Source organism: Chelmon rostratus, chromosome 22 (genome assembly GCF_017976325.1).
Source record: "Chelmon rostratus isolate fCheRos1 chromosome 22, fCheRos1.pri, whole genome shotgun sequence".
Taxonomy (NCBI): Eukaryota; Metazoa; Chordata; class Actinopteri; order Chaetodontiformes; family Chaetodontidae; genus Chelmon; species Chelmon rostratus.
Genome location: NC_055679.1, coordinates 14,884,045 through 14,908,126, shown reverse-complemented (window position 1 = coordinate 14,908,126; position 24,082 = coordinate 14,884,045). Strand labels below are relative to the sequence as shown.

General features: G+C 45.3%; 1 protein-coding gene across 5 annotated transcripts in view; it reads left to right on the top strand.

The window, feature by feature from the left end:
- The window catches only part of magi2a (membrane associated guanylate kinase, WW and PDZ domain containing 2a), a 223,455-nt gene that overhangs the window by 173,548 nt on the left and 25,825 nt on the right, over positions 1 to 24,082 (top strand). For 4 of the 5 annotated variants that reach the window (XM_041963731.1, XM_041963730.1, XM_041963733.1 and 1 more), the window contains exons 9-11: positions 1,890 to 2,072; positions 8,520 to 9,209; positions 20,654 to 20,685. In XM_041963731.1, coding sequence (XP_041819665.1) covers positions 1,890 to 2,072; positions 8,520 to 9,209; positions 20,654 to 20,685 — 905 coding nt within the window. The remainder of the gene's footprint in view (positions 1 to 1,889; positions 2,073 to 8,519; positions 9,210 to 20,653; positions 20,686 to 24,082) is intronic. The other variant, XM_041963732.1, reaches the window with a different exon arrangement.

Sequence of the window (24,082 nt, the reverse complement as noted above, 5' to 3'; positions counted from 1 at the left end):
AAAAGTTGCGTCAGTGTGTAAAATCATTTTCCAACAAACTGTGTTTACCAACAACTTTTTTTTGTTTACAAGGTGTTCCTGAGCACATGTATTAATCTCCTTTAAACAATCATGTGATCACAAAGCGGTGAACCTCGCTCCATTATCACTTGTGAACCACTATGTCTTTCCAGGGCGACCCTTTCATACCCGATCATGATGCTATCACCTGCTACCAATCAACCGGTTTACCTGTGGAATGATCCAAACAGGTGTTTTTTGTGCGTTCCACAACTTTCTCTGTCTTTTGTTGCTCCTGTCCCAACTTGTTTGAAACATGTTGCTGCATCAAATTGAGAAAAAAAAAAAAGGGGGGGGGGGGTTTATGTTTTACACACCGTCCTAACTTCTTTGGAATCATGGTTGTGTTTGGTCATGTGACAGTGCTCTGAGTGATCATGTGGCTTCAGCTGTGATTCACTGTTTTCTTTAATGGTTTCCTGCCACCTGATTCCAGCGCTAACTCTCCGCCAGCCATAGCAGTAGGATGTACTGCTAGAAAAAACTGTCTGGACTGGTGAAGTGGAGGTTTGTTTCCATAGTAACATAGTAGTCCACCGCTCTGAGTCGAGAGCCTGTCTCCGTGGTTACACTCTGTGTACATTCCAGTGAGGCTCTCTCTCCTCCCTCTCCCCACCTCCTTCCTCCTCCTGCCTTTCCCTCCAAACTTGGATGCCAGTGGAGGATGCCAGCCCCTGTGCCCCCCTCCCCAGATCCCGTCTCGTTCAGGTCGGCCCGGTGCCCGAGCGCTGCCACAGCCTCGGCGACCTCTCCCGCTCGCCAACTCTGGGTCGCAGGGCGGCCGCGTATGCCACATCCTCCTCCGCCAACGCGTCCCCGCTCCGGCGTGTTCTGACTCGGCGGATGAATATGTGCCCCCACCACCAACAACAGCAGCCACTTCACACCTCCGCCTGCGCTGTGGTGCTAGAGCAGCCTGTCTGTAGCCCCTTCTCCCTGTGGCACTTTGTCAGTAAGTAGGCCAAGAGAGAGGCAAAGGAGGCTGACTGTCGTTCTCATGGCTGCCTGCGCTCGTTTGACTTACTGTAAGCATGCTAGCTCGCAAGCAAGCTTTTCCCTTGAGGCAGTTGAGGGATTTGTGTGACGAGCGTGTACCATGACATGTCTTATCGCCTGACATAAGCAGGCAGGGGAGTGTAATCACTCAGTCCATGTCTGGACCAGTGACGGCAAACAATGTATGCAAACTAGCGCACTAGCCACGTCTCCCTGAGAGGTGAAAAGATTGGAGACTATAAGTGTGACTAAGCTTGTTGGCTGAGATCCTCTCATTCCTACACAAGGCGCCTTCCTCCAGAAATCTCCCAGCTCTCCCTCCTTCAGAAATCTCCCCATCCTCCCCTAACCCTCTCAAGCATCTTCTCTCGGAACTGATCCCTGATTGACAGCATGTCATTTGCTGAGTTTTGCTGCTTCCTTGGTAGCCCTGGGATGGGACTGAAGACCTGCACCACTGATGCTCTCTGCACCCCTTCTGCCCACAATATCCCAGCATGGGAGGAGAGGAACGGAAGTTTAGTGTGTTTGGGTGTACGAAAAGGGATGTTGCATTTGTACTTTGCACGGGAGCCAAAACCATTCAATCACACCTGCATCTTTCAGCACCACAGACCCACCTCTGTCCTCAAGTTCGCTGTTTTGCAGCTAAGATCATACCCTGCCAGTTTTCCTGCGGCTACACCCATGTCTCTCTGGATAAGCTTTACCCATGCCCCCACCCTGTGAGCACTGCCCTGCACCAGCTTTGAGGTCCTTCTAATCTTTGCTATAAAGCCCCCACAGTATCAGGGATTGTATTTGGTTAATTTGTGTCTTTGTGTCCTTTATAGAGAAGCCGCTGTTCACGCGGGACCCCACTCAGCTGAAAGGCAGTTTTTTGTCCACATCACTCCAGAAGAGCAGCATGGGCTTTGGCTTTACTATTATTGGAGGCGACGAGCCCGATGAATTCCTCCAGGTCAAGAGCGTTATCCCTGATGGGCCTGCCGCAGCTGACGGGAAGATGGCCACAGGTGAGCCTCGGGCATGGCCGAAACACAAGCTGAAACTCACACAGAAAACAACACTTTCTCACTGTTACTTAAGCAGGAACTCTCTTGAGATACCTGACATATTTGACACTTGAGAGCACACACGGTCAATGAACATCCTTCACATGTAGGTCAATAAACCAGGGCCTCAAAGACACAAAAGACATTCCACATGAAAAAGGCTTTTCTTCAGGGCCCATCCAAAAAAATGGGGTTTTCAAGACCCACATTTTTCCACGTCCACCTTTTTTAGTGAATTGCAGCTTGCACTTAACCAAATTCAAACAAACACACCCAAATATGAACACAGCATGCAGTACTCAGACACACAGTTAGAAAAATACACGCATGTGATGTATGCATGCATCGTGTACATGTGTGTTTGTAGGTGCAACTTGCTAAGCTAGCACTGAATAAGTTCACAAGTGCACATTCGTGTGCACCGACTGCAGAGTTTTGTTCTTCCATTAATCATAAAGGGGACTTTATGAGCACCATAACTCCTGGCTGTGGCCACAGGGGGGTGGAACTGCAGCGCATATGCACAGATACACACAAACATACACACACACATACAATAAGACAGACCAGCTGCACTAAAAGGTCAAGGGAATAGAGCTAGCAGGTTTGTCAGTGCTCTCAGCATGCAGTGATGTGTCTAGCTGTACACACTGGAGCAAATACTGAGCTTATAGTGGTCATTCATCATACATAAAGTAAACTGGTCAGGGAGTTGGCTCTGTAGTAAAGCTGTCCTCTAAACACTGAATTGCTCCATTATATTGCAGTTGTGTGAACAGACTTCTTTCAGAATATTAGGTCACAAATGTCGGTTTTTGAGGAATGTGTGGGTACAGTAGTCCAAAATAGGCCCTTTGATGACTAATAAAGCTTATCCTGACAATACTGTATGTGAAACATCCCTTCTTCTCATCCACTCCTCTCTCTTTTCATGTATTATTCCCTCAGAAATAACTAACAAATCCCTATTATTATATACTATACTATCCCACCTCCTCACTTCCTCCCTTCAGCTCATCTCCAGCTCTATCTCACCATACAGTCTCCATCCCCCCACCTTGCCTCCCCAGACTTTGTGTCCTACTTGTGCAGTGACAGAGCGAGCTCGATCACAGAGCTCACAAGGACGAAACCACGGCCCGCAGAGGTGTGAAATTCCCAATTCCAGATAGATAATTTGTGTCGCTTTCTCTTCATGACCCGTCCTCACTGTCTGCGTGATTACACGAGCAGGGAAAGCATCACTTCTTATGAAGTTTTTTTATGAAATATCTGATTTACAACTTGCTTGACCACACGCAGTGCAGTTTTGTCCAGGCGAGACGCTCTGTGTTTTCTTGTAAAATGCATTTTTAGTTTTTGCCCACAGACGAAATGTGGTGTGTATTAGTCGTGACATTTCTGTGTTTTTGCGGAATTCAGTGCTATGAGTGGCAATAGCTTGAGGTGGAGAGTCTGGATGCCAGAGGCAGCATGTAAAGCGGTTTGTTGGTACAGTATGTTTTCAAGCTGGAGAGTGTAAGAGATGCAACACTCTTTCAGCAGCAGAGAGTTATTCCACTGAACTCTGTCTGCATACTCCAGTGTTTGTTCTATTCATATAAGACGCTGAGAATATGCATCACATTTGGTGTTTTTATTGATTCAGTGTTTAATATTTTATCTAACATCAAATGTTCATTCAAGTGATTTTCAAGTGTTTTAATTTAGACATGACTATTCTGGTATTCAGACAAAAGCAGGCGTCTCATTTTTTTTCACCAACTGATGTGATTAGCTGCTGCTAGCAGATTGTGTCAGCTCTAGCTAGCGCATTAAGCTAACGTTAGCTCCACGAGTTGGTCAGAAACACAGTTGTTCCGCGGCTTTCTAATGTTTCCAGCTGACTTATTTAAAACACAAACTATGTGAAAGTTTCTCAAGTATAGGCCTACATTTGATGCTACATGCTATCATGTTAAAAGAGGCCAAAGCTGCACATCCCAGACAAAGAAGTTAGCATCCTCATGAGCTGATGATCCGGATATAATGATGATGAAGTAGATCTCATATTGCAGTGTAGAGGTAGTTAGTCCTAACATTACAAGTGTGATAAGGAAAAAGCTAACATCAGACTGTTTTTTTGTTCTTACTGTTTGGCTGCTTAGCTAGCATTTAGCTAGCAGCTACCTAACGTAACCCTCACTTTTACAATGCGATAGAAAAGGCGTTTAGGATGAGGACTAACCTAATGTGTTTGACAAATGTATCTCAGATACTGTTGGCTAAGAGGAGCGTAACCTTCCCCACATCCTATAAAGAGCAGGACAGCTGCTAATGTTAGCCTAAAGTCTGATAGCATCCAGGTCCAGCTTTCAGACTCAGAGAAATACTGCACAGTAGATGTGCTAATGGAGTTAGTTAATGATATGCTCCTTGCCCTCAGAGATAAGGCTTGGTTACTGTTGTTGAACGTAGTAAGCTAGTTAGCAGGACATGCTAACCAATGAATCTTGTGTTAGAGCTTACTTACAGTATAGCATCTACCATGAAATGTGTTTTGTCTGCAAAATCTTGAGACCTTCATTATTATTCTAATCAAACCTGCACGTCTGACATGGCTGTAATGCAGTTTGGACTACATGTCACCCTATTTAGCCTGACACCCACACAAACACACAACCACGCACAAAAGGCTGCAGCCTCTAACAAATGCTCGCACCCCGCCGAGGCTCTAAACAGCTCTGTCCTCGTGGCCTCGTCTCGGCAGGGCCACAGAGACCTCTCGTTATGTCGACAGGCTCTTGAACACACTATTAGTCGGAGATGAATATGTCATAAAGAATATGCGAGGATGGGACAATGAAAGATGAAGCGGCGGTGTGGGCCTTGGTCCCAGTGAGTGTGTTGTTTACACTTGAGGTCAGAGTGATTTAGAATTTACAAGGGGCCTACAGGAGGCTTTATAATGGATGGAGAGGGGGCTGTTTGGTGGCCATGAGGGTGTTTTTTCCTGGGTCTCTCGGTTTGCAGGTCCTTTTCTCTGCACTTATATATATGCACACCTGTGTTTGTGACCCTATGTGTTTATTAAGGGTTATTGTACCCAAATTGTTCACTTAACTTAATCTGTAGTGCTCACAGCACTCAACATGACTCTCAAGACGGAGTGTCACAAGACGATTCTGAGGAGTTGCATGATGTTTAACAAGATGTATATGAACAAAGACGTACTTTTGCTCCATAAAATCGTGTTTACTTTTTCTTGATGGTGTTTCTTGTGAAATGCTGGATAGTTTTACCTCTTCAGGGCTCTAAAAATGACTGAAATTTAAACAACATGCAAAGGCAAAAATCTCTCTCTGCTATAAGTTCTCCCAGCTCATAGAAATTCTTATTAATTATTCATTCTTGAAACACTGGGTCCTTGATTTCAGACAGACGTAAAAAGAAACTTGCTGGCTGACACATTCTGTCGCCTGTAGCAAGAGTAGCTAGTTAATTAAGCTAATGTTAGCTCCTTGAGTTAGCTGAAAACAGCTGACTTTTCAGTTTCAGATAACTTGTTTTAAAGCAAACTTTTTTCTTGTGACGTCTGGATAGTTTTTCCTTTTCAGACCTCAAGAATTGTCATAACTAACGATCACAGTGCCAGAACTTCTTGTCGTGTCTTGGTCGGGTGAATGGCAAGGCCCCAACCTTATTTGTTACCTGACTGCGCTCTGAAGAGAGCACTTGATTGGTCAACGCTTGTCAAGACTTGTCCAGACAGCAAAATTCAGATTTTTGTTCATAACCAGCCAGAAAGCTGGTAATTCATCAGCCGCAACAAAATTGTGTCAAAATCGGGGAGGTTCATGCCATCTGATCCCGGTATTAAACCGCTCACAGTCTATAGAAATGAGTAATCGTCGATATAGAATTGTATGTATAAAATGTATGAAATTCAGTTCGTCTCCATTGTACTGAGGTAGTGGCGGATGTATCAGAGGCAGATATCTCTAAACTTTGGCAAATAAATCCAAACCTATCTGCATGGTGCGGTACCATAAGGGATGAGACAGAAAATATATATTTTTTTGGACTTTGTTTGAAGTGACCCTTTAGATATAAGCTTGCATGTTAGAGTAGGTGTCGATATGTGACTTCATAGCTTTCTGTTTCTGTAAAACAAGTCACTGCTCTCCGTCTGGCTGCGTTTCCTCCCCGGTCATAAAGAATGTGATCTGTGGGCACGACGAGGGCACCGTAAGGTCACGCCGCCATCATTTGTTTTCTGCCAGTGTGCTCGACTATTGATTCTGACACCGGTGCTCAAGGCAAATGTCGTCTGCGTTTACCCAGATTAATTAAAAAGTCCGTCACGTTGCCTCGAGGTGTGAGCTCACTCTGTCAATACCGCCGTTCAAAACTCGGGAAGCTTTGTTGTTCCGCAACACGGAACATTTTGGTGATGTCTTAACCTCGGTTTAACGCGGCTGCTGTCACTCAGATTGGTCAACAGCTGAGCTTCACTTCAACAGTCAGTCCAGAAAAATCAATATGAATTTCCGTGTTGTTTTAGAAAAAGTGTCATTGACCCAGCCAGCGGTGCTATTATAACCTCCTGCTCACGTTTTAAGAGAACGGGACAGAATGGAGCCTGTGATTAGCAAGGTGAGGGCCAATCACTGAAGCACATGCTTTGCTTATTAATCACGAAAGATCTTTGTTTTTCACTTTCTCTCCCTGCAACACACACCCATGCTCTCACCCTGCCCACTCTCCAAAGTGCATGACAATTATGCCTGCAATTAGAAAAAAATTGTTTTCATTTTCAACCCAGGTAATGCTGTTTGTCAGACTTTAAAACGGATCGCGCCTTGTGTTCCCACTTGCCCAGTGTTTTAAAGACCTGCATGGTGCCTGCACAGTGGAGCACCACACACTATATTTAGTAATTCGGTTGAGACAAAGATAAGCCTGGATGTGGAGCGCTTTTGTGTGGGAACATTTAATTGTCAGCCAGGTTTTATCTACAGTGCAGTATATTGCAGTGAGCAAATAAAAGCACTTGGCCCCATAAAAGGCAAACATTTTAGCCACTTGTCATCAGCACTATTTTACAGTTGAAAGGCAGATAAGACATAACGGTAATCGTGGTAACGTTTATCTGTAGAAATGGTTTATGGCTTTAAGAGAAATCCAGCGAGAAACAGTGCTGATGTACTGCACGGCTGATTGAGTATGAGAATCGCTGTGCTAACACCACCTTCGGATCCGCCGCTGTTCCACTGGCATCTGTGCCTCAATGCAGTCTCTAATTGAAGCTTTGTTTGGGTACCTGAGTTTCACTATGCACATTCTAATTTTGTGGTACATGAATGCGGACTACAGCAGTTGCTATTAAAATCTGAACCCTGTATGAATGCCAGCAAATTAATTGCTGTTCGCACAACTCCAGCTCTTGTGAAGTGTGAGTTTTGTACAGCATTATAACTATTTCTTTCCCATCCATGATATCCTCCACCTCTGTCATATCTCCAATTTTGTAATCTCTGCAGCCGAAAATGTCTTCACGGTTCAGTCTTCTCTGTCCTCTCACCCCTTCTTTTTGGCATCTGAGGTCAGTTTCATTGAATTTGCAGCTGGCTTCCAAGCATTGCAACATGATACCTTTTCCTCTCCTCTTAATGGAGACACTTTTCACTAATCCAAACATATCGCATACCTGTGACTCATGCCTGAGCATGCAAGAGCCCTGTAGGACTTTAGGACAATTAAACCGTCTCAATCCTTCAAGCTAGTGCCATTAACTCGAGACAGTCTCAGGTTTGTGGGAAATGGTGTTTGTTAAAGGTCAGTACAAACAGAAAGCTAACAATGATTTTACTTTGTTAGCATCCCTGTCGAGGGGGATCTTGGTAGGCCACCGGTTAAAACCCATACCACGTAATTACAACATCCCCAGTAGTCCAGTATCACAAATCACAGTGCGCCTCAAGGGGCTTTACAATCTGTACAGCACGTGACACCCTCTGTCCTCAGAGCCTCTATTCTGATAACGAAAAACTCCTCCCAGGAAAAACCCTTTAAAGGTTCATACTTTAATTTTGGGTGTCTACTGAAAAATGTTTACATGCTTTAATGATCAAAAAACACATTATTTTACTTACACTGTCCATTGCTGCAGCATCTGCAGCGAGAGTAAGGACCCAGGTGTGATTAAGGTCCATGTCATCCCCCCCTTCCCTCGTCCTTTGCCTGTCTCTACTTTCTCATGTCAAAAAGGGTTTAAGTGTCAAAACAAATGTGTCTAGACAACTGGACTCACACAGCATGCTGCACAGCAAGGCCGTGTTGCAGGGTTAAAGTTTTAGTCATTTTTGTGACTAGTTTCCTGCTTCTCAAACAGCCGTCAGACGTTTCTGTCCATCTTTCTGTTTGCAGGTGATGTCATTGTCTACATCAACGACGTGTGCGTCCTGGGCACCACCCACGCTGACGTGGTCAAACTCTTCCAGTCGGTGCCAATTGGCCAAAGCGTCACCCTAGTCCTGTGTCGTGGTTACCCTTTGCCCTACGACCCAGAGGAGGCCGCCAACACCAACAACAACACCACTGCCACCACCATCATCTCCCCGCTGGGCATCATGGAGCAGCGGCCCATCATGGTGAACGGCAGGACGGGCTACGACAACTACCTGGACTATCTCTCCCGCACGGCGCGCTTTGTCACAGACCCCAGTCAGGACCAGGTCAACAACGCCCAGCAGCAGCTGCTCACCCCTCACCCGGGCGACACCCACCTGGACGGCTCACTCCCTCCCACCACTGGCACCACGCCGCCTGACAGCGTCTCCATGGCGTCATCGGGGGCGACCCAGGGGGAACTACTGACCCTGACCATGGTGAAGGGCATGGATGGTTTTGGCTTCACCATCGCGGACAGCGCCACGGGCCAGCGAGTCAAACAAGTGCTGGAGCCTCTGGGCTGCCCGGGCCTGTGCGAGGGGGACCTGATTGTGGAGATTAACAAGCAGCCCGTGCAGGGATTGACACACACCCAGGTGGTGGAGCTTCTCAAGGAGTGTGGCGTGGGAGTCGAGACCTGCCTGGTGGTTCAGAGAGGAGGAGCAGGTAAGACCAGTGGCTGCAGGTAGGGACGGTGTAGAAGATTGTTGGCTCTTCAGGAGCGCTTGAATCTCTCCGTGCTCACTCCATGTTTGCCTCTCTAGCAGCATATCTGTCTGCCTTTTCATTGATGTCATTTTAGTAGCTGTGGTGTGACTGTTTGTGTGGTCCAGTACAAAGGCCGCAGAAACCTGTGATGCAGTTCTGCAGTGCTCAACAATGGCTGACTGATGCACAGCTCCTCTCAAGTGCCCTTCCTGGTCCTTAGAAAAACAGCTTTGCTTCACTTTACCTAAGTGTCTGTGCTGTGCTCACTGAGCCATAGCGCCTAGTGGTCAACAAATATCCCCTGATTGATGTGCATGCTGTTTGCAGCGCTGAGCTATTTTTAAAATCTCTTCTAGAATTTTTTTTTCATCACGTCAGTTTTGTATATATTATATATTTTACATTCTTTTGAGCCTCGAATAAAAGCTCAAAAATTAAAGCTTGTCAGAAGTAGCACAGTTTTTGGACTGAAATACTGCTAGACTGCAAATGGCTCTGAAGTGCTTTCTACCCGGTGTTTTTCAGAATCTGTGGCCCTCTGACAATCATAATTATGCACTGCACTCCGTCGTGAGGCACACACAGGGTTGTGATTTGCAGAATCAACAGGTAGCCGACTGTTTTCTGCTCTGTCAGTTTGTGTGGTATGTTGTGGATGGGGAGGGTGTAGAAATGTCCTCAAAAAGCCTGAAACCTTCAGACAGCTTTCTCCTAATGGCGATGTCTTTGAAACTGAAAGGAAAAGAATAGAGATTCGCTCTTGTGTATTCCCTGAATGTGTACACGGCTCAAATGACAGCATAAGTTGTGTGTAAACCTGCTGTGATCTGCCTACAAACTGAGTTTGCCTTCTTATTGAATTGTGGAGGTAGTGCATCCGCCGGCGATGACTCAGCCGAAGCTCCGATGTTGAAGATTAAAACATTTTAATTAAATCTAGAAGCAGCAACAGCAGCTTTTCATCACCCAAACAGATAAGATGTGTCTCTGAAATACTGTTGTTAAATGTTGTGAAATGATTCCTCTCTTCGAGTCCACCTGTCCTTGATTTATCGTGGCATCCTCTAAGTGATGGCACGTGAACTTCAGCGCTCGCACTCATTCGTAGTGCGAGCTGAACGCCAACCGGATTGGGAAACCAGTACTGCTTTTGTGTGGAACCAATTTGTAGTTCTGTATTTTGCCTCTTTGTGTTGTGTAATGTCACATACCAATCACAATGCCAGCTGCCTGGTGCCACAGACACCACTGAGACTCACCCAAAAAGGTCAACAGCATCCCCTGAATAGATTTATTGGCCTTAATTTCTTTATTAGGCTGCCCATGTCTCATGTCAGTGAGCCGGGTGCCAACAAACAGGAAGAGGAGCAGCAGAGTGAAGACATTAGCTTCTAGGAGTGGAAAATGTGGACAATTTCTAACCCAGAAAAGGGAAATAAATAGTTTTGAAGCCTCTAAAATGTCATCTGTCAACATATAAACGCATGTGCACACACGGGAGAGGTCAAAAGGTTTGTGCCACCGTCTCAAAAATCACCAATCTGTCAACACACTCCCCACACACGAACATAAAAACACACAGTCCCCCATCTGCGCAGGAAGCCAACAGTGAAGCGCTCCCGCCATCTGTCCGGGTTCTTCACTCGCGGCGGAGCTTTAGAAGGTCGAAACAAGCACTCCCATCTACAAAGCCGCCTTTTGGCCTGTGCAGAAAATGGCAACCTTATTTACATGCTATATTTCATCTCATTATTCCAAATGTGGATGTGGCTCGGCTCCGCTACGCCACAATACGCCAGGGTGCAGTGTCACATCTGTTTGGGTTGACATGACAAGCTGTGGGTGCTAGAGGTGGAAAAAACAAAGTGTGAGGCACCCAGTCTGCTCTTACGATAGCATGACTGCATATGGCACACATACAGTAAGTGTAGGAAAGACCAGGAACAGGTGTCAGAGCATCCCATTTGGCTGGATTTTTAGACACTGTTGGTCTCTTGAGAGTATTTTTGCGATTTAAGCAGGAAAACACTGTCAGACTTTCAGCTCGTTAATGTTAATGTCGCTGTAGAATCTTTGTAATTTCCCGCTGTAAACCCTTCATGATGGAGATAAACAAAGAGTGCCGGACTGAGGAGAAAACCACGTATCTGGATTTTTCATGCGGCGAAGCTAATGATCTGTTATTTCTGCTGCAGCCTTGTGATGGTAGCTTTGTTGACGTTCACCTCTGTAGTTATCTCTTCTCTCCACACACTCTCAAACAGTCATAGAGTTAGTGATTTGGATGCTGTTTTTAAGCCTGACAGGCAGAAACTGGAGCAGTGGTTCCCAGCTTGGGGGGTCAAATGTGTAACCAGTGTGTTCAGACTTTTCTCAAATTTTCTGCTTCTGTCTCATGAAATAGTTTCACCTCTTTTGGCCTTTGAAAATGATGCAAGGAGGTTGGTTTAAGACGCAACAAGTGAAAAAGGCTGAGGAGCACTGAATTAGAGAACAGTACTACAGTAGCTTCAGCAGCGAGGTATTTCAAACTCCTACTCGTATCCTACTAGTGGCTAAATTTTTACTTATTTACTTACTGTTAGTTGACAGAACAGAAATTTACAACAATTTTGATATTGGTTTGTCAAGCCAATGGTGGCTTGTTTGGTTATGCACAGACAAGACATTTGAGGACGTCACCTTTGAAAATTGTGATGTGCACATTGAAATACTTTTGGGTGAGTCTCAGGCCACCTGACTGACGTTTTTTAAGTGCTTTCCAACATTTTATACCCTTTTAATCTGCAGGATAATTGGCTGAATAATTGATAATGAATAATGGATAGTTTAAGCTGCACACTTTAATTGTGCCTGAATTGCTTACATGTATCTACCTCCATGTCAATAGGCTCTTACCAAACCTAAACTCTTGAATGTTTTGGTTTCCAGTAGAGTTTAGAGCTCTCCGTGTGGTTGTTTTGTAGTGAATCTACAATAAACAATGTCTTTTCATGACATTTACGAGATTTACGAGATTTACAGTCTATTTACTTCGCTGGAGTTTGTTGTCATGTTTGGTCCCGGCCATGCAGTGCCCTGTTGTTTGCTGGCGGTGTGTGCAGCAGTGTTCAAATGAAACTCTGTGGTGAATATTTGTGTTCCTGCACACAGTTTTCAGCAACATAAATACTGCAGAGTGTAAGATTTGAGCTGCAGCTGATTCTCTCAGAAAGGCCAGCTCAGAGCGTTCAGCCAAGCTATTACCCATCGTAATAAAACTGTCACCAGGCTGCCGGAATGATGTTCCACCTCTTAACAACCACAATTTGGCCCACTCCTTTGGACCACTGGACACTGGCCACGCAATCTAATTGAACTGGCTGTTCCTCTTCTTAAGGGCTCGTGCCACTCGCCACTGTAGTCAAGAGAGACCGACCGGATGATATCCGTCACCAAACAACTGTTATGCTCCTGTCTCTCTCCAAATATTTGTCAGATCTGGTGCGAGCAAACAGCTCATCACTCATACTGAAAACACAATCTGAAGCGGTGGACTGAACAAGCACCGCGGGCCGACCAAAGTTTAAAAGAGTGTGAGTGCGCATATTTCCGAATGATTGAATCATTTTAGAGCGGCGGCCTGTTTTATTCTGCGGACAGAGCTGCCACCTCTCAGTATCTGCTCTGCATACTATGCAGGTTTTGCTGGTTGCTGTTTGTGCGCACACCTTTCAAAGCTGGCCCCTCCTCCCCGGCTCAACGAGCGAGAGAGAGAGAGAGGAGCGGCGGTCGAGAGAGCAAAGCAGTGAATCAGAAATGAAACTACCTGATTGCTTCACGCCGGTTACGTTCTATAGCATAAATAAATGCACCCACACCTCCGCACCACCCTGCCGGAAGGTGCCGCATTGCCGGATTCTGTGTGAATGCAGCCAAAGTGCATGTTTCATCCTGTCTGCTGTGGCCTCTCTGCTCTGTGTGCGTGGACATGACTCTGTTTATGCAGTCACATTGTGAGGACTCACCTTCCGTATGGGGACAAAAGCAAGTCCCTATAATGTAAATCATTCAATTTTAGGGTGAAAAATTGGGTTATGGTTAGGGTAAGTTTCCAGGAAATGATCCTAATATGTAATGTCCCCAAAAGTCATGGAAACACGACTGTGTGTGTGGTCATATATTACTCATGTTGTGGGGACAATGATTATACAGTCACATTAGGGGACACACATTCCTTATGGGGACAAAACACAAGTCCCTATAATAGACATTTTTACATTTTAGTATGAAGACTTGGGTTAAGGTTAAGGTTAGGTTTGGGATTAGGCAATTAGTGGTTATAGGTATGGAGCGTGTGAAGGCACAGACCTGTAGCTCTTTATATGCATCCATAACACAGACACTGATGCAACCCGGTGACTACCTTTTTATAAAGTCCCGCCCCCACACCCTGTGCACTGTTATTGGCTGGAGGCTACACACCCACTGCCCAGAAGCACAGCAGCATAATAAGAAATACATTCAGAGGGCACCGTGTTTGTAGATAAACACACCACCACACACTTCTCGTGGGTTGTAAGTAATGATTTATGAGTCGATATATTAGGAAAAAACACTATTGTGGCTACTTTACATTGCTTATGTCCAGAATCAGAGATCACACTCACACACACGCACACACACCTCCTGTCGTTGTTTCAACACTGTATCTGACACAGAGGAAGCAGCAGAGGAGGAGAGGCTGGAAAAGTCATTGATGAGTGATGGAGACACAGGAAGGAGCAGAGAAATAATGTGACTGTAGTACAGCTGCAGAGTGAGAATTAAAAACAGAGAGCAGCGGTCTCCCTTCAGCGAGCCTCGTCTTGCTTGGCTTGATGTTGTCATAGACACGGTTAAGTGGAAGCCATTGTTGTAATTCAGAGAGTACGTGTAGCTTCGTAGCATCAGCAAGTCGTGACCCTTATCATTTTGAGACGCAATCATCATTAACAAAAGACACAGTCGTGAGGAAAAGTGGCAGCTCCTGACATCCTTGAAGCTCCTTCGTCTCTGCACCAGATTGCAGACAGAAAGCTGCAGATTTTCACTCAGCAGTTTCAGTGCAAACAGAGCAGAAGCTTCAGAGTTTGCTGTAAAGGAAGGTTGTGATTGAGAAAGCTGAGGTAGTCTCCAGTTTTCAGGAAGGAAAAAGACTAAATCTTCCTCCCATTCACAACGGCGGCGGGCAGCTAGTGGATTAATCAATTAGCCTTTTCAGCACTGTAATAATTAAGCATTGGCCGACAATCGTTGCTACTTCATTTGTTCAGTCTGACATTGTGTTCACGTTAACAGATTCCTTGTTGGTAGAGGGGTTATTATGTTTTTAGCTTCATCACACTCAGTTTTTGTACAGCTGTGACGATCTCATCCACCTGCCTGGTAGCACAAAAGATGACATAAGCACTCCCAGTCCCACCCATGAAGCTCTGATTGGTTAACCCAGTTAACCAATCAGAGCGGGGCAGTGATTGAGATGTCACTGCTCAGTTACACCAAGCTATTGCAGAGACTTCACAAAGAAATAGTCCAGCTCATAACAACAGGAAAACCATTGCTTGTGTTCATTAATGAGCTTTGGAGGTGCTTGTAGGCTGGGCTAGGCTAGGCTAGGCTAACCAGCTTCGTAGCATACAGACCTGAGAGCAGTATCAATCCAAATTGTCGAACTGTTTAATGGCAGCATTTTATCTCAAGTTAAATGAAGAAGATGTCGTTAGACGGTGATGCTGATGACGCTATGATGATGTGGATCTTTTTAACTGGAGAGGTTTTTGTTTTTTATCTTCCCCCTGGCACGTGTCACGACTCCCACGAAGAATCAGAAGTGAGACATCAGAGCCAAGCTGACCGCTAATTCACCGCCCAAAAGTGTGCCGTTTATGATCAAACCATTCAGTCGATTAAGCCTCATCACCTTGAAAAAGCCCACGCTCGTAAGATAGTTATGATATTTAGCCATCCCTTAAATTTGAGTTTGACTCCTGAGCCGTTTTCGCCCAACAAATGGGCACTCTGTCTCTTATCACCCGTAATTATTGTGCCAGTGTGTGTGCGTGTGTGTGCCAGCATATGTGTGTGTGTGCGCACATGGCAGACAACCTCATTAGTGGCTATCTAGACCATTAACAGGCTGCGTCCTCGTCGCCACACAGCGGAGACATGGGGCTGTAATTAGCTGTTGGGACTTTCACGTGCACGCTCGCCCATTTAGCTTCCTCTACCTTGCCGCATTCTGCCTCGCCGCCAGCCCGCCCACAAGCTCACACAAACGCTGAGCCGCATGGTTTGATCCACACAGGTTGCACACACACCTCCACGCCAACCAGGCACACACGCTCTCCTCGTGTTATTCGCACACATCCCCAGGCAGCCTTCTGCTCACAAGCCCCCGCACACTCATATAAACTCCCCCTTCTACTACTGTCCTGGGTATACTCTACATTATGAATCAGCTGTCTGCTTTGACCTTTCACCTGAGATCGGTCGGTGTGCGCAGGGATGACCAGAGGCCGCTCTGAGAACCATGCAGAAGGTCTGCTTTGTGGAGAAGGAGAAGAAAAAGGAGGGTTTGATTCACTGAGCCTCCTCCAGCCTCCCAGGGAATCGGTGTGTAACTAGACAGTGATTCATTGGATGTGTGTGTGCACCGTAGAATAGTTGGAAACAAAAGAGAGACAGAGGAAGGGAGGAGAGAGCACGGGAGTGATGAGTTCGGCTCTCCGCCAGCAGACCGCAGACTGTCGGCCATGTTCACACTTACAGCTCTGTCCCCACCAGCTCCAAACCTGGAGGAGCTGCCCGCCAGGGATCAATAACCTGTCCGGTCGGCCCTGCAAAGACAGCCAAGGGTATCGTGCATGAAGGGCAAGATGCTGAGATTCGATTACAGCAGAAATAGAAAGGGTTACTGACAGTGTTTTGCTTCAAATGCATCCAAATTAGATCATACTACAGATGCAAAAGTTTTTCGTCTCTGTTTGTGGGAGGAGTAGAATTACTAACCTTCGTTGCCTCTTAAACAAATCAAGCTTTGATGGGATGGAGCGATTACCCATTGATTGCATGAGCTCGCTTAAATAAATTGTGCCGTTTTGAGCTTTAATATCATGCATATTCAACTGTGCGCCTTTCAAATGATTTGTTTCGCAGACGGCTACAATGAGGCCGGTTTTTTGAGAACATCCGGCGAGCGTGGAACGGGCATTTGAATAGAAGTGGATAGAATCAGTTTTCTGCCGCGGATGCTGTGTGACGCTGCCAGCCTGCCTCATGAGATGCATATTCATAAAGGGCTGAAAGATTCGCGCACACTGCCATCAGTTCTAGTGTCATCACAGTCTCATTAAAATAATTGAAGGGCTAGTATTAGCCTCTCATTGTGAAATTAAAGAGATCTTTGTATTATGGGGGAATAAATGTAGCCTTATTTGCTTTAAGTGCTTGGATGTGCGTGCACCTTTGGCAGTTTTGCCATATGTGTCACCCATACAGTATATGTTTTGATTTATTCACATTTTGCGAAATCACAGTCACAGGTGGCTTTAAAGAAAATGATGAATATAATAAAGGGTATACATGAATATTTTTACAACTAAATCCTTCAATCTCGAGCTAATTAAATTCATGCACATTAAAATATGAAATCACCTCACTGGTTTAGAGCAGTGTTTCCCACATGCCCTGCATGTTTTAGATGTATCCCAGCTCCAGCACACCTGATTCAAATGAATGGCTCGTTATCAGGCCTCAGCAGAGCCCAGTAACGAGCTGAGCATTTGAATCAGGTGTGGTGGAGCACGGAAACATCTAAAACATGCAGGGCAGTGGTACTCCAGGACCAGGATTGGGAAACACTGGTTTAGCGTACACATAGTATGTAAAGTATGTTATTTTTTTATAATTTGGCAACAAGATATTACCTGGTGTGCAGCTTTATGGATATTGCGCACTCAGGTTATGGATCTAATAGAAACTGTCACCTCATAACTTACTTGTTTTGTAGGGGTTCAGCCATTATCTTCCGTTAAAAGCAGTTAATACGTACACAAAAATGCTTCAAAGTGATCTGACATGCTGAGTTCAGTCCTGGGAAGCGTTTCTCCACTATGATGCTGCTGTGATGCATCCGAAGCGGTCAAGCTCCATTGAAGAGAAGCATGTAAACGAATATAAAAACACCATCTTTGTCAATTTGAGACGTGCTCGTAACATTATTGCTTCCTTTTGCATCGCGCCTACATCTCCTTGGTCTAAGTTTCAACTTCTCCAGACATCTGAGCACACATTTCACATGAACCTTTTTTTCCCCAGTTGTCCCGTTGCAAAGGCTGTGTGAGTCGCTGACGTTGAGTCTGATCAAAATGGCACCATTATCGCTTGAGAAACGAGACGACTCAGCACCCTCGGAGCAGAAAAAGGCTCTCTGAAAACGCTTCCCAGTTCAACACTCTTTTATCCGAGTTTTGGACAGAAACTGAAAACGGAGCAGAACTTCAACCGAACGTATCTGAAGCCGAGCCAGGGCCGAGATGGGGGGTGATCTGCTAGCGTACACAATCACGCCCTATGGAGCGTGAATCGGCGATATATCCTGCCCTCATTACTGGCGTTACGCTGCTCTTTGCTGCATCACAAAAGGGTGACACTCACAGAGGGACGGGACACCGGTTAGCTGGGAACCGAAGTGCAAGTTTGACACCACTGAGTTCGTGTAGCTTTCTGCAGCCGAGCTGACAAGTCTGGTTAGCATTGAGGCTAAATGCTTTCAGCACCGCGGACAGCTCCGCTCCCTCCCTCTCTCTCTCTCTCACAGTCTCTCTCTGTCTCTCGGCCCCTTCTCAACGCTTTCGCCACGGGCCACGCCGACACTCATGTCCAACTAAATGTCGGGTACGCCTGAGTGAGCAGCGGCTGCACCCGGAGGATCACCTCGGCCAGTGATGCCTGGTAGTGCCCTTCTCCTCTGTCTGTTCTGTCTGCCCAGCTCAGGTCCTGTCACCCGCTCTGAGGACTGCTGTGTCGTTGCCTCTTTTGCTCCTTCGCTCTGACTCAGATTCTGGACAGAAAGCCGTTCATTGATCGACGTTCTTTTGGAAGAAAAGCAAAAATCCTCTGTGTGCCTCGCTGTTATCATACTTTTTAAAACATTCTGTCTTGTTTGGGGCTGATAAAATATCCACATGTGCACTGAGTGTGAAATTGGCATTGAGGTGTAGATAAGCTGCTGTAACTGTGTTTGTTTCTGTATTTGCTTATTTTGACTAAGAGAAACTGACAGACTGAGAAACATTTCTGGATTTTTTTTTGTGTGTGTGTGTGTGTTTGTCTTTTGTTCATTCCCATGTTGTCACCGTTCCACTCGCGGCTCAGTGAGACCAATGTTTTTACCGTGCGACTGGAGTCCCGCCAGGCCAAGACTGGGAAAGCTGGTGCATAATTCGAGCAGTCACCCCATAATTCGATCCCTCCATTTGCATATGCTTGTAGCGTCCCAGCGGGGAGAGCATGGCAGCACTTGAAAGACAGGAAGGACAGGAATTGAATCTGGAAGATGGAGTGTGCACTTTTTTTTTTTTTTTACATGCTGTTGTGAATCTGACTGTGGAAACAGTGCTGGAGCATATGTTTCATTACTGTGTGTGTGTGCATTTATCACACACTGACAGCTACTGTTACTGATTGTTTTCTTTCATCATCCAAGATAGATCTCTGGGTGTTGTGCTTGCACAATGTAAACAGCAAAGATGTGTGGCAAACCTTTTTAAAGGTCAGAGCAAGATGAATGGGAAAGTCAAGGGGAAACGTGTGCCCTTTACCTTTCTGCACTGAGTTACAAACTGAAACCACTTTGTTGTGAGGTACAGTCACACTGAACCCACTTAAGTGAAGCGTTCTCAAACCACGCTGCTTTTTCAGCAATACTGCTGAGGCCCTTGACAGATCTATGATAGATCCACAAACGCTAACAGCAGTCCAAATAATAAAAGCTGATATTTGAAGACATTTAAGCTGGAGATAGATGGGAGGTCTTAAGTTGCACAAGGACATAAAAGCTAATTAAAGCTAAGTAACTGATAGATGTGTAAAAAGGCAACTGTTCGCCACATCAGCTTAGAGCTGAACTCCAGAGGGATCTGCATGAAGTCTGATGAAACGCCTCGAGTGATGTCCCTCGAGGCAGCGACTGCCGAAGACTCTGAGCTTGAAATGTAAAAAATTCTGGGGGTGTGGATTTGGAAAGAAGTGAGCTCACCAGACCTCAGTAGCCTGCGACATTAACCGCCACTAGCATAGCACACCCAAATCTCCGTATGAGCTGTTAGCGGTCAAGATGTGCATTGTGGGTAATGTAGGTGCCAGGTTGGTGGAGTTTTCCTTTAAAGGTGAAAATGTGGTACTTCATGTTTCTGCAACCTCTCAGTGACCAAAGAATCAGTAAATACAGCTTTAATGTCAAAATATTTATTTTAGGGCTTTTATTTCTTTTATTGATTAACTTTTGTGAAGAAAATCCCCTAAAATCGCTCATTAAAGAAAATGCTAAATTCTAATCTTTGTTGGAAACGATGAATTCATCACTGCCCTTAAAGTCAAAGACGTGATCCGAGAGCTCACCGATGCCTAGCACACCCCAGAAAGGTGTCAAGCAGGCGAACCAAGGGAATCACGCAGCCAGCTACAGCCAATGAGAGGCTGGTGGAGGACCACATGCAACACGACGACAACATGGCTGCAAGCCTGTGCACACTATCGCGTCACTTCTCGCACATGTTTTCATGCCCCAGAGACAGGGCGTACCCGTTGAGGATTCCTCCTGATGAAGCATTTTGTGATGAGTGACCCCCCGGTCGCGGATCAGTCACATAAGGTTCAAACCACGACGACTTCTGATGACTTCGGAAGTCATGTATTGAGACCAAAGCACAAAATGATTCCTTCCTATCATTTTTGCCACATGTTGATTTCTGTCTGTCACTGTTTTCTCAGCTCCATCATTTCAGCATCAGCGCATCTCATTCTGTTTTCAGCCTTTTAAAGTCTTTTTTTAATCTCTCTGCCTTCACAATAAGTTGGTGCCTCATAGGAATTTATTTCCTGTCTTCTTCTTCGTGCTTTTATCCTGTTTGTGTCCGTTGTGCTTTTCTTCGTCCTTTCTGCTATTCACAAACACTGGATTCATGGTCTTGTTTTCATTTGGTTTATCTGTAATTCTGTTGATAATGGGTTTCCTTTTCTCTCTTTTTTTTCTTCACTCTATTATCCCCAAAAATCCAATGGAATTGGCTTTGGCAGCTAAAATTAAACCTCACACCTCATGATCTGTTTCTACCATCTTTTTCAGTCTAAAGCATTTTTTTGTTCTCTCAACATTGCAGGTCACTATTCACCCTGGAAGACCCCTAAGCAGGTAACATGCGCCAGCCTCCAAAACGTGGACTGTCCCCCATTTCTGCTCTTCAATCATTAATATACAGTAGATTTTCACCTTAGCACCAATGGCTGCAGTGTGCATACTGTATGTGCTAACCAGAATGACTCTAATCTTCTTCTTCTTCTTTTTTTTTTTTTACACGTTTTGTAAGATCTAGAAATTACTTTCCAACCCCTCTTCCGCCGTACTAACTCCACTGATGATTCATGATGTGTCCGTGGCTTGATACTCACTCAGCCCTTCTTTATTGTCACAGGATGGCAAATAAAAGGTCAAGTAGGCCGCTCATAACATCACAAGACTCTTGATCCTGCAAGTCAGAGCTAAATCAGAGCCTGACTCTCTGCCATCAGGGTTATCCACACTCAGGGAATTGAATTTAATTATGCTACAGTTATAGAGCTGCTGTTCTAACTGCTTTGGCATGGCTCAGACTGCACTTTCATCGCTCTTTTATCTTCATTTTATAGCATTTTTCCAATCTTTCAGATTTTTTAAAAGCTTTTTTGCACTTTCATGCTGCCCTACATTCGCCCCCTGCTCGTGTGTCTTTCACCTCGCCTTTATTTCCTTTTGTCGCATTAAGCAAAAGCCCTCATGCGGTATTTCTTCGAACATTTTTCTCCTGCTTCCTCATAAATACTCCACTGTGGTATCATCGTGCTGTCCCTGGACCTGCTCGAACACACTTCCTCTCAGACCAGATTCACTTTGTCTTCATGTGTGTTTGCCTGCACTCGTCTTCCTTTATTTGTCTTTGTTGGACAATGTGTGTCATCCATTTTCACGCCCAACCATGACCAGGCCCTGACCACGGCTCACTTCGTACCCCATTCCCAGATCACAGCTAATACCACAGGAAGCCCCCATTGCATATCTGTGAAGTCACCCGTCATTGTCCATCATTCCTGCTGCCTCTCGATTTAATCAATCTCCTCCATCTCCCTCGGAATAATTGTAATTCTGAGCTCTGAGGGGAAAAGCTTTGAAGGCAGAGCAGCTGACAGCATGCAGCGCCTCCCTCTCTTATCTCATCTGTTCACATCTCTCTCTCTTTACCCCCCAGTGTTCATTTGTTAGCAGCCCCATCTCCCCCAGCTCCTGAACCCCCACCACCACCACACACCAGAGTTCAGTCTCAGTTTAATTGGGTATCATTTGTTACAGAAAGACTTGCGCAGCTCTGAGAATGAAATATGGAGGAATTTGACTAATAAGGGAAGAACGGGGAATCACTTAATTGTCGTGTGGACTTGCAGTCGAGCGAAGGCTCAGCCTGCAGCTCCAGAGAGTTTCATTTGCAAATGAGCTTATCGAGATTTGTCTGTCAGGTCGGAGCGGTACTGTAGGTAACAACTGCTTAATGCTGGAGCACGTGCAGGTGTTCTTTTCTTCAACAACGCTGTCTTATGAAGGCGACCAGCCTGCAGCGTCCTCTATCCGTCTGACCAACTAGATTATAGCCAGAGTGCACTTGCTTCAACAGCCTTAATCAGGAAGACAGAAACAGAGAGACGGGGAGTGAAAGACAAATCAGGATTCGGTGGTGTAATCCCAGCCTTAAAAAGGTGCACAGCCTCAGCAGCCCCCCACTCCCATGCAGACGTGCTTCACATCGCCGGCGAATGACGAATGAAACCGCAAAGAGTGGAAACGCTTTTGATTGCGTCCCAGAGCTTTTTATGAAGCTGATATTTATTCTCGGTACATCTTGAACCAGATGCCCCGTAATTCTCAACATTAAAGCGCGCCATATGCAGCCAGTCTCGCCGTCTCAGTTTCAAAAAGCTCGTCGTTCCCTCCGGATCCGTCTCTCACACTTTATGACACGTCAACGTGTCATCTTGGCTATCTGCTTAGTGTCGTGCCACGACTCGAGCGGCCCGGCTTATCTGACACATCACACGCTGACTGACTGGTGTTGTCAAAACTGCCGGTGTCACCTCAGACACTTGACAGCACATTCCCAAATGTGTTTTTGAATGAAATATATGCAAATTAGGTATAATATAGCATATTTTACCTTCTAAAAGCAGTGTAGCCATAGCACCCGTCAATACGATCATTTAAAAATGAACTTCTTTTCGTAAAACAGATACCAGATTTTGCTGTCGTCCTCCTAAAGAGAGCCGCACATTTATCTCTTGGTCACATTCTTCTTCTCTCACATCTTTTATACACTCTGCCATCCGAATACAGTCTGGAATTGTTTTGCTTGTTTCAGCTACTAACCTCACTAACCGTTTGGCTTCCTGTCTGTCTAACATGACCTGATCGTTCGCTCATCCCCGCCCCCGAACGGCGATTGTCCGATCGTAGCTTGGCAACTGTAACTAGGCACAGAAGACCAGTCAACCTTTGGGTTTCTCCACATGCCGAAAGTTTGTAAAGTGGGCGATAGAGTGAGGCTTGTGTCGGTTTATCACCTCTTCAAAACCAAAAAACACAAACAAATTTGCTTTAACGTGGGCTGCTAACGTTAGCACGGCCGGCTAATTAGCTGACTTCAGACAGGAATGAGCTAGCATTATTGTAAGGCATTAGCTAACAACTACTTGTTCGGCAATACTACATACAATTTTGAAATACTTGTACTGTACTTGAGTATTTCAATTTTCTGGAACTTTACACTGTAATTTGGAGGGAAATATTCTAGTTTTTACTCCTCTGCTTTTATTTTAAAGCTTTAGCTACTAGTTGCAGATTCAGATTCTTAATACAAAATATCAATAACAAAAAAGTAGCCCCCTCTCTACCAGCTGTACACATTATAATATAGATATTGCTTTGGGTATTTGAAGTACATTTTGATGCTAATATATTTGTTCTTTAACTAGTAACAGAGCATTTTTATACTGTAGTTTTATACTGCTAAAGATCTGAGTAATTCTTCTAGTACCACATTTTTATAAACAATACTGTACTATAATGCTATCGCTAACTAGCTGTATCCTGCAGTACAACAGCAATGCAGCTCTTCTGTGAATCATAAGCAGGTGAGGATGGTGACTTTCTGGGCGCTTTAGCATCAATTATTTAGCAGTTCATCTTGTACGTAGCCATTAGACGCACAGTTTAGATCCTTTTACAGGCTTTTCATTTTTAAACAACTCCGCTGGAAGCTTTAAATACTCAGCTGGAGAGTTTTCACCTGACTAGCTGACGGAACGTTAGCACTAGCATTAGCTTATGACGCTAACTGAGGCACGGCAGAAAACATGTCGTCAGCTGGAAATCCGAATCCGCCTTCGGCATGTGTGCTGTGCGAGAACCGAAGGCTTGGCAGGAGTAGGAAGACGGGGATTAGCGAACAGTCAAATGTCCTTAAAGCAAACTCTGCTTCAGTTTTTAGTGTTGTTGTCACGGCGACCGA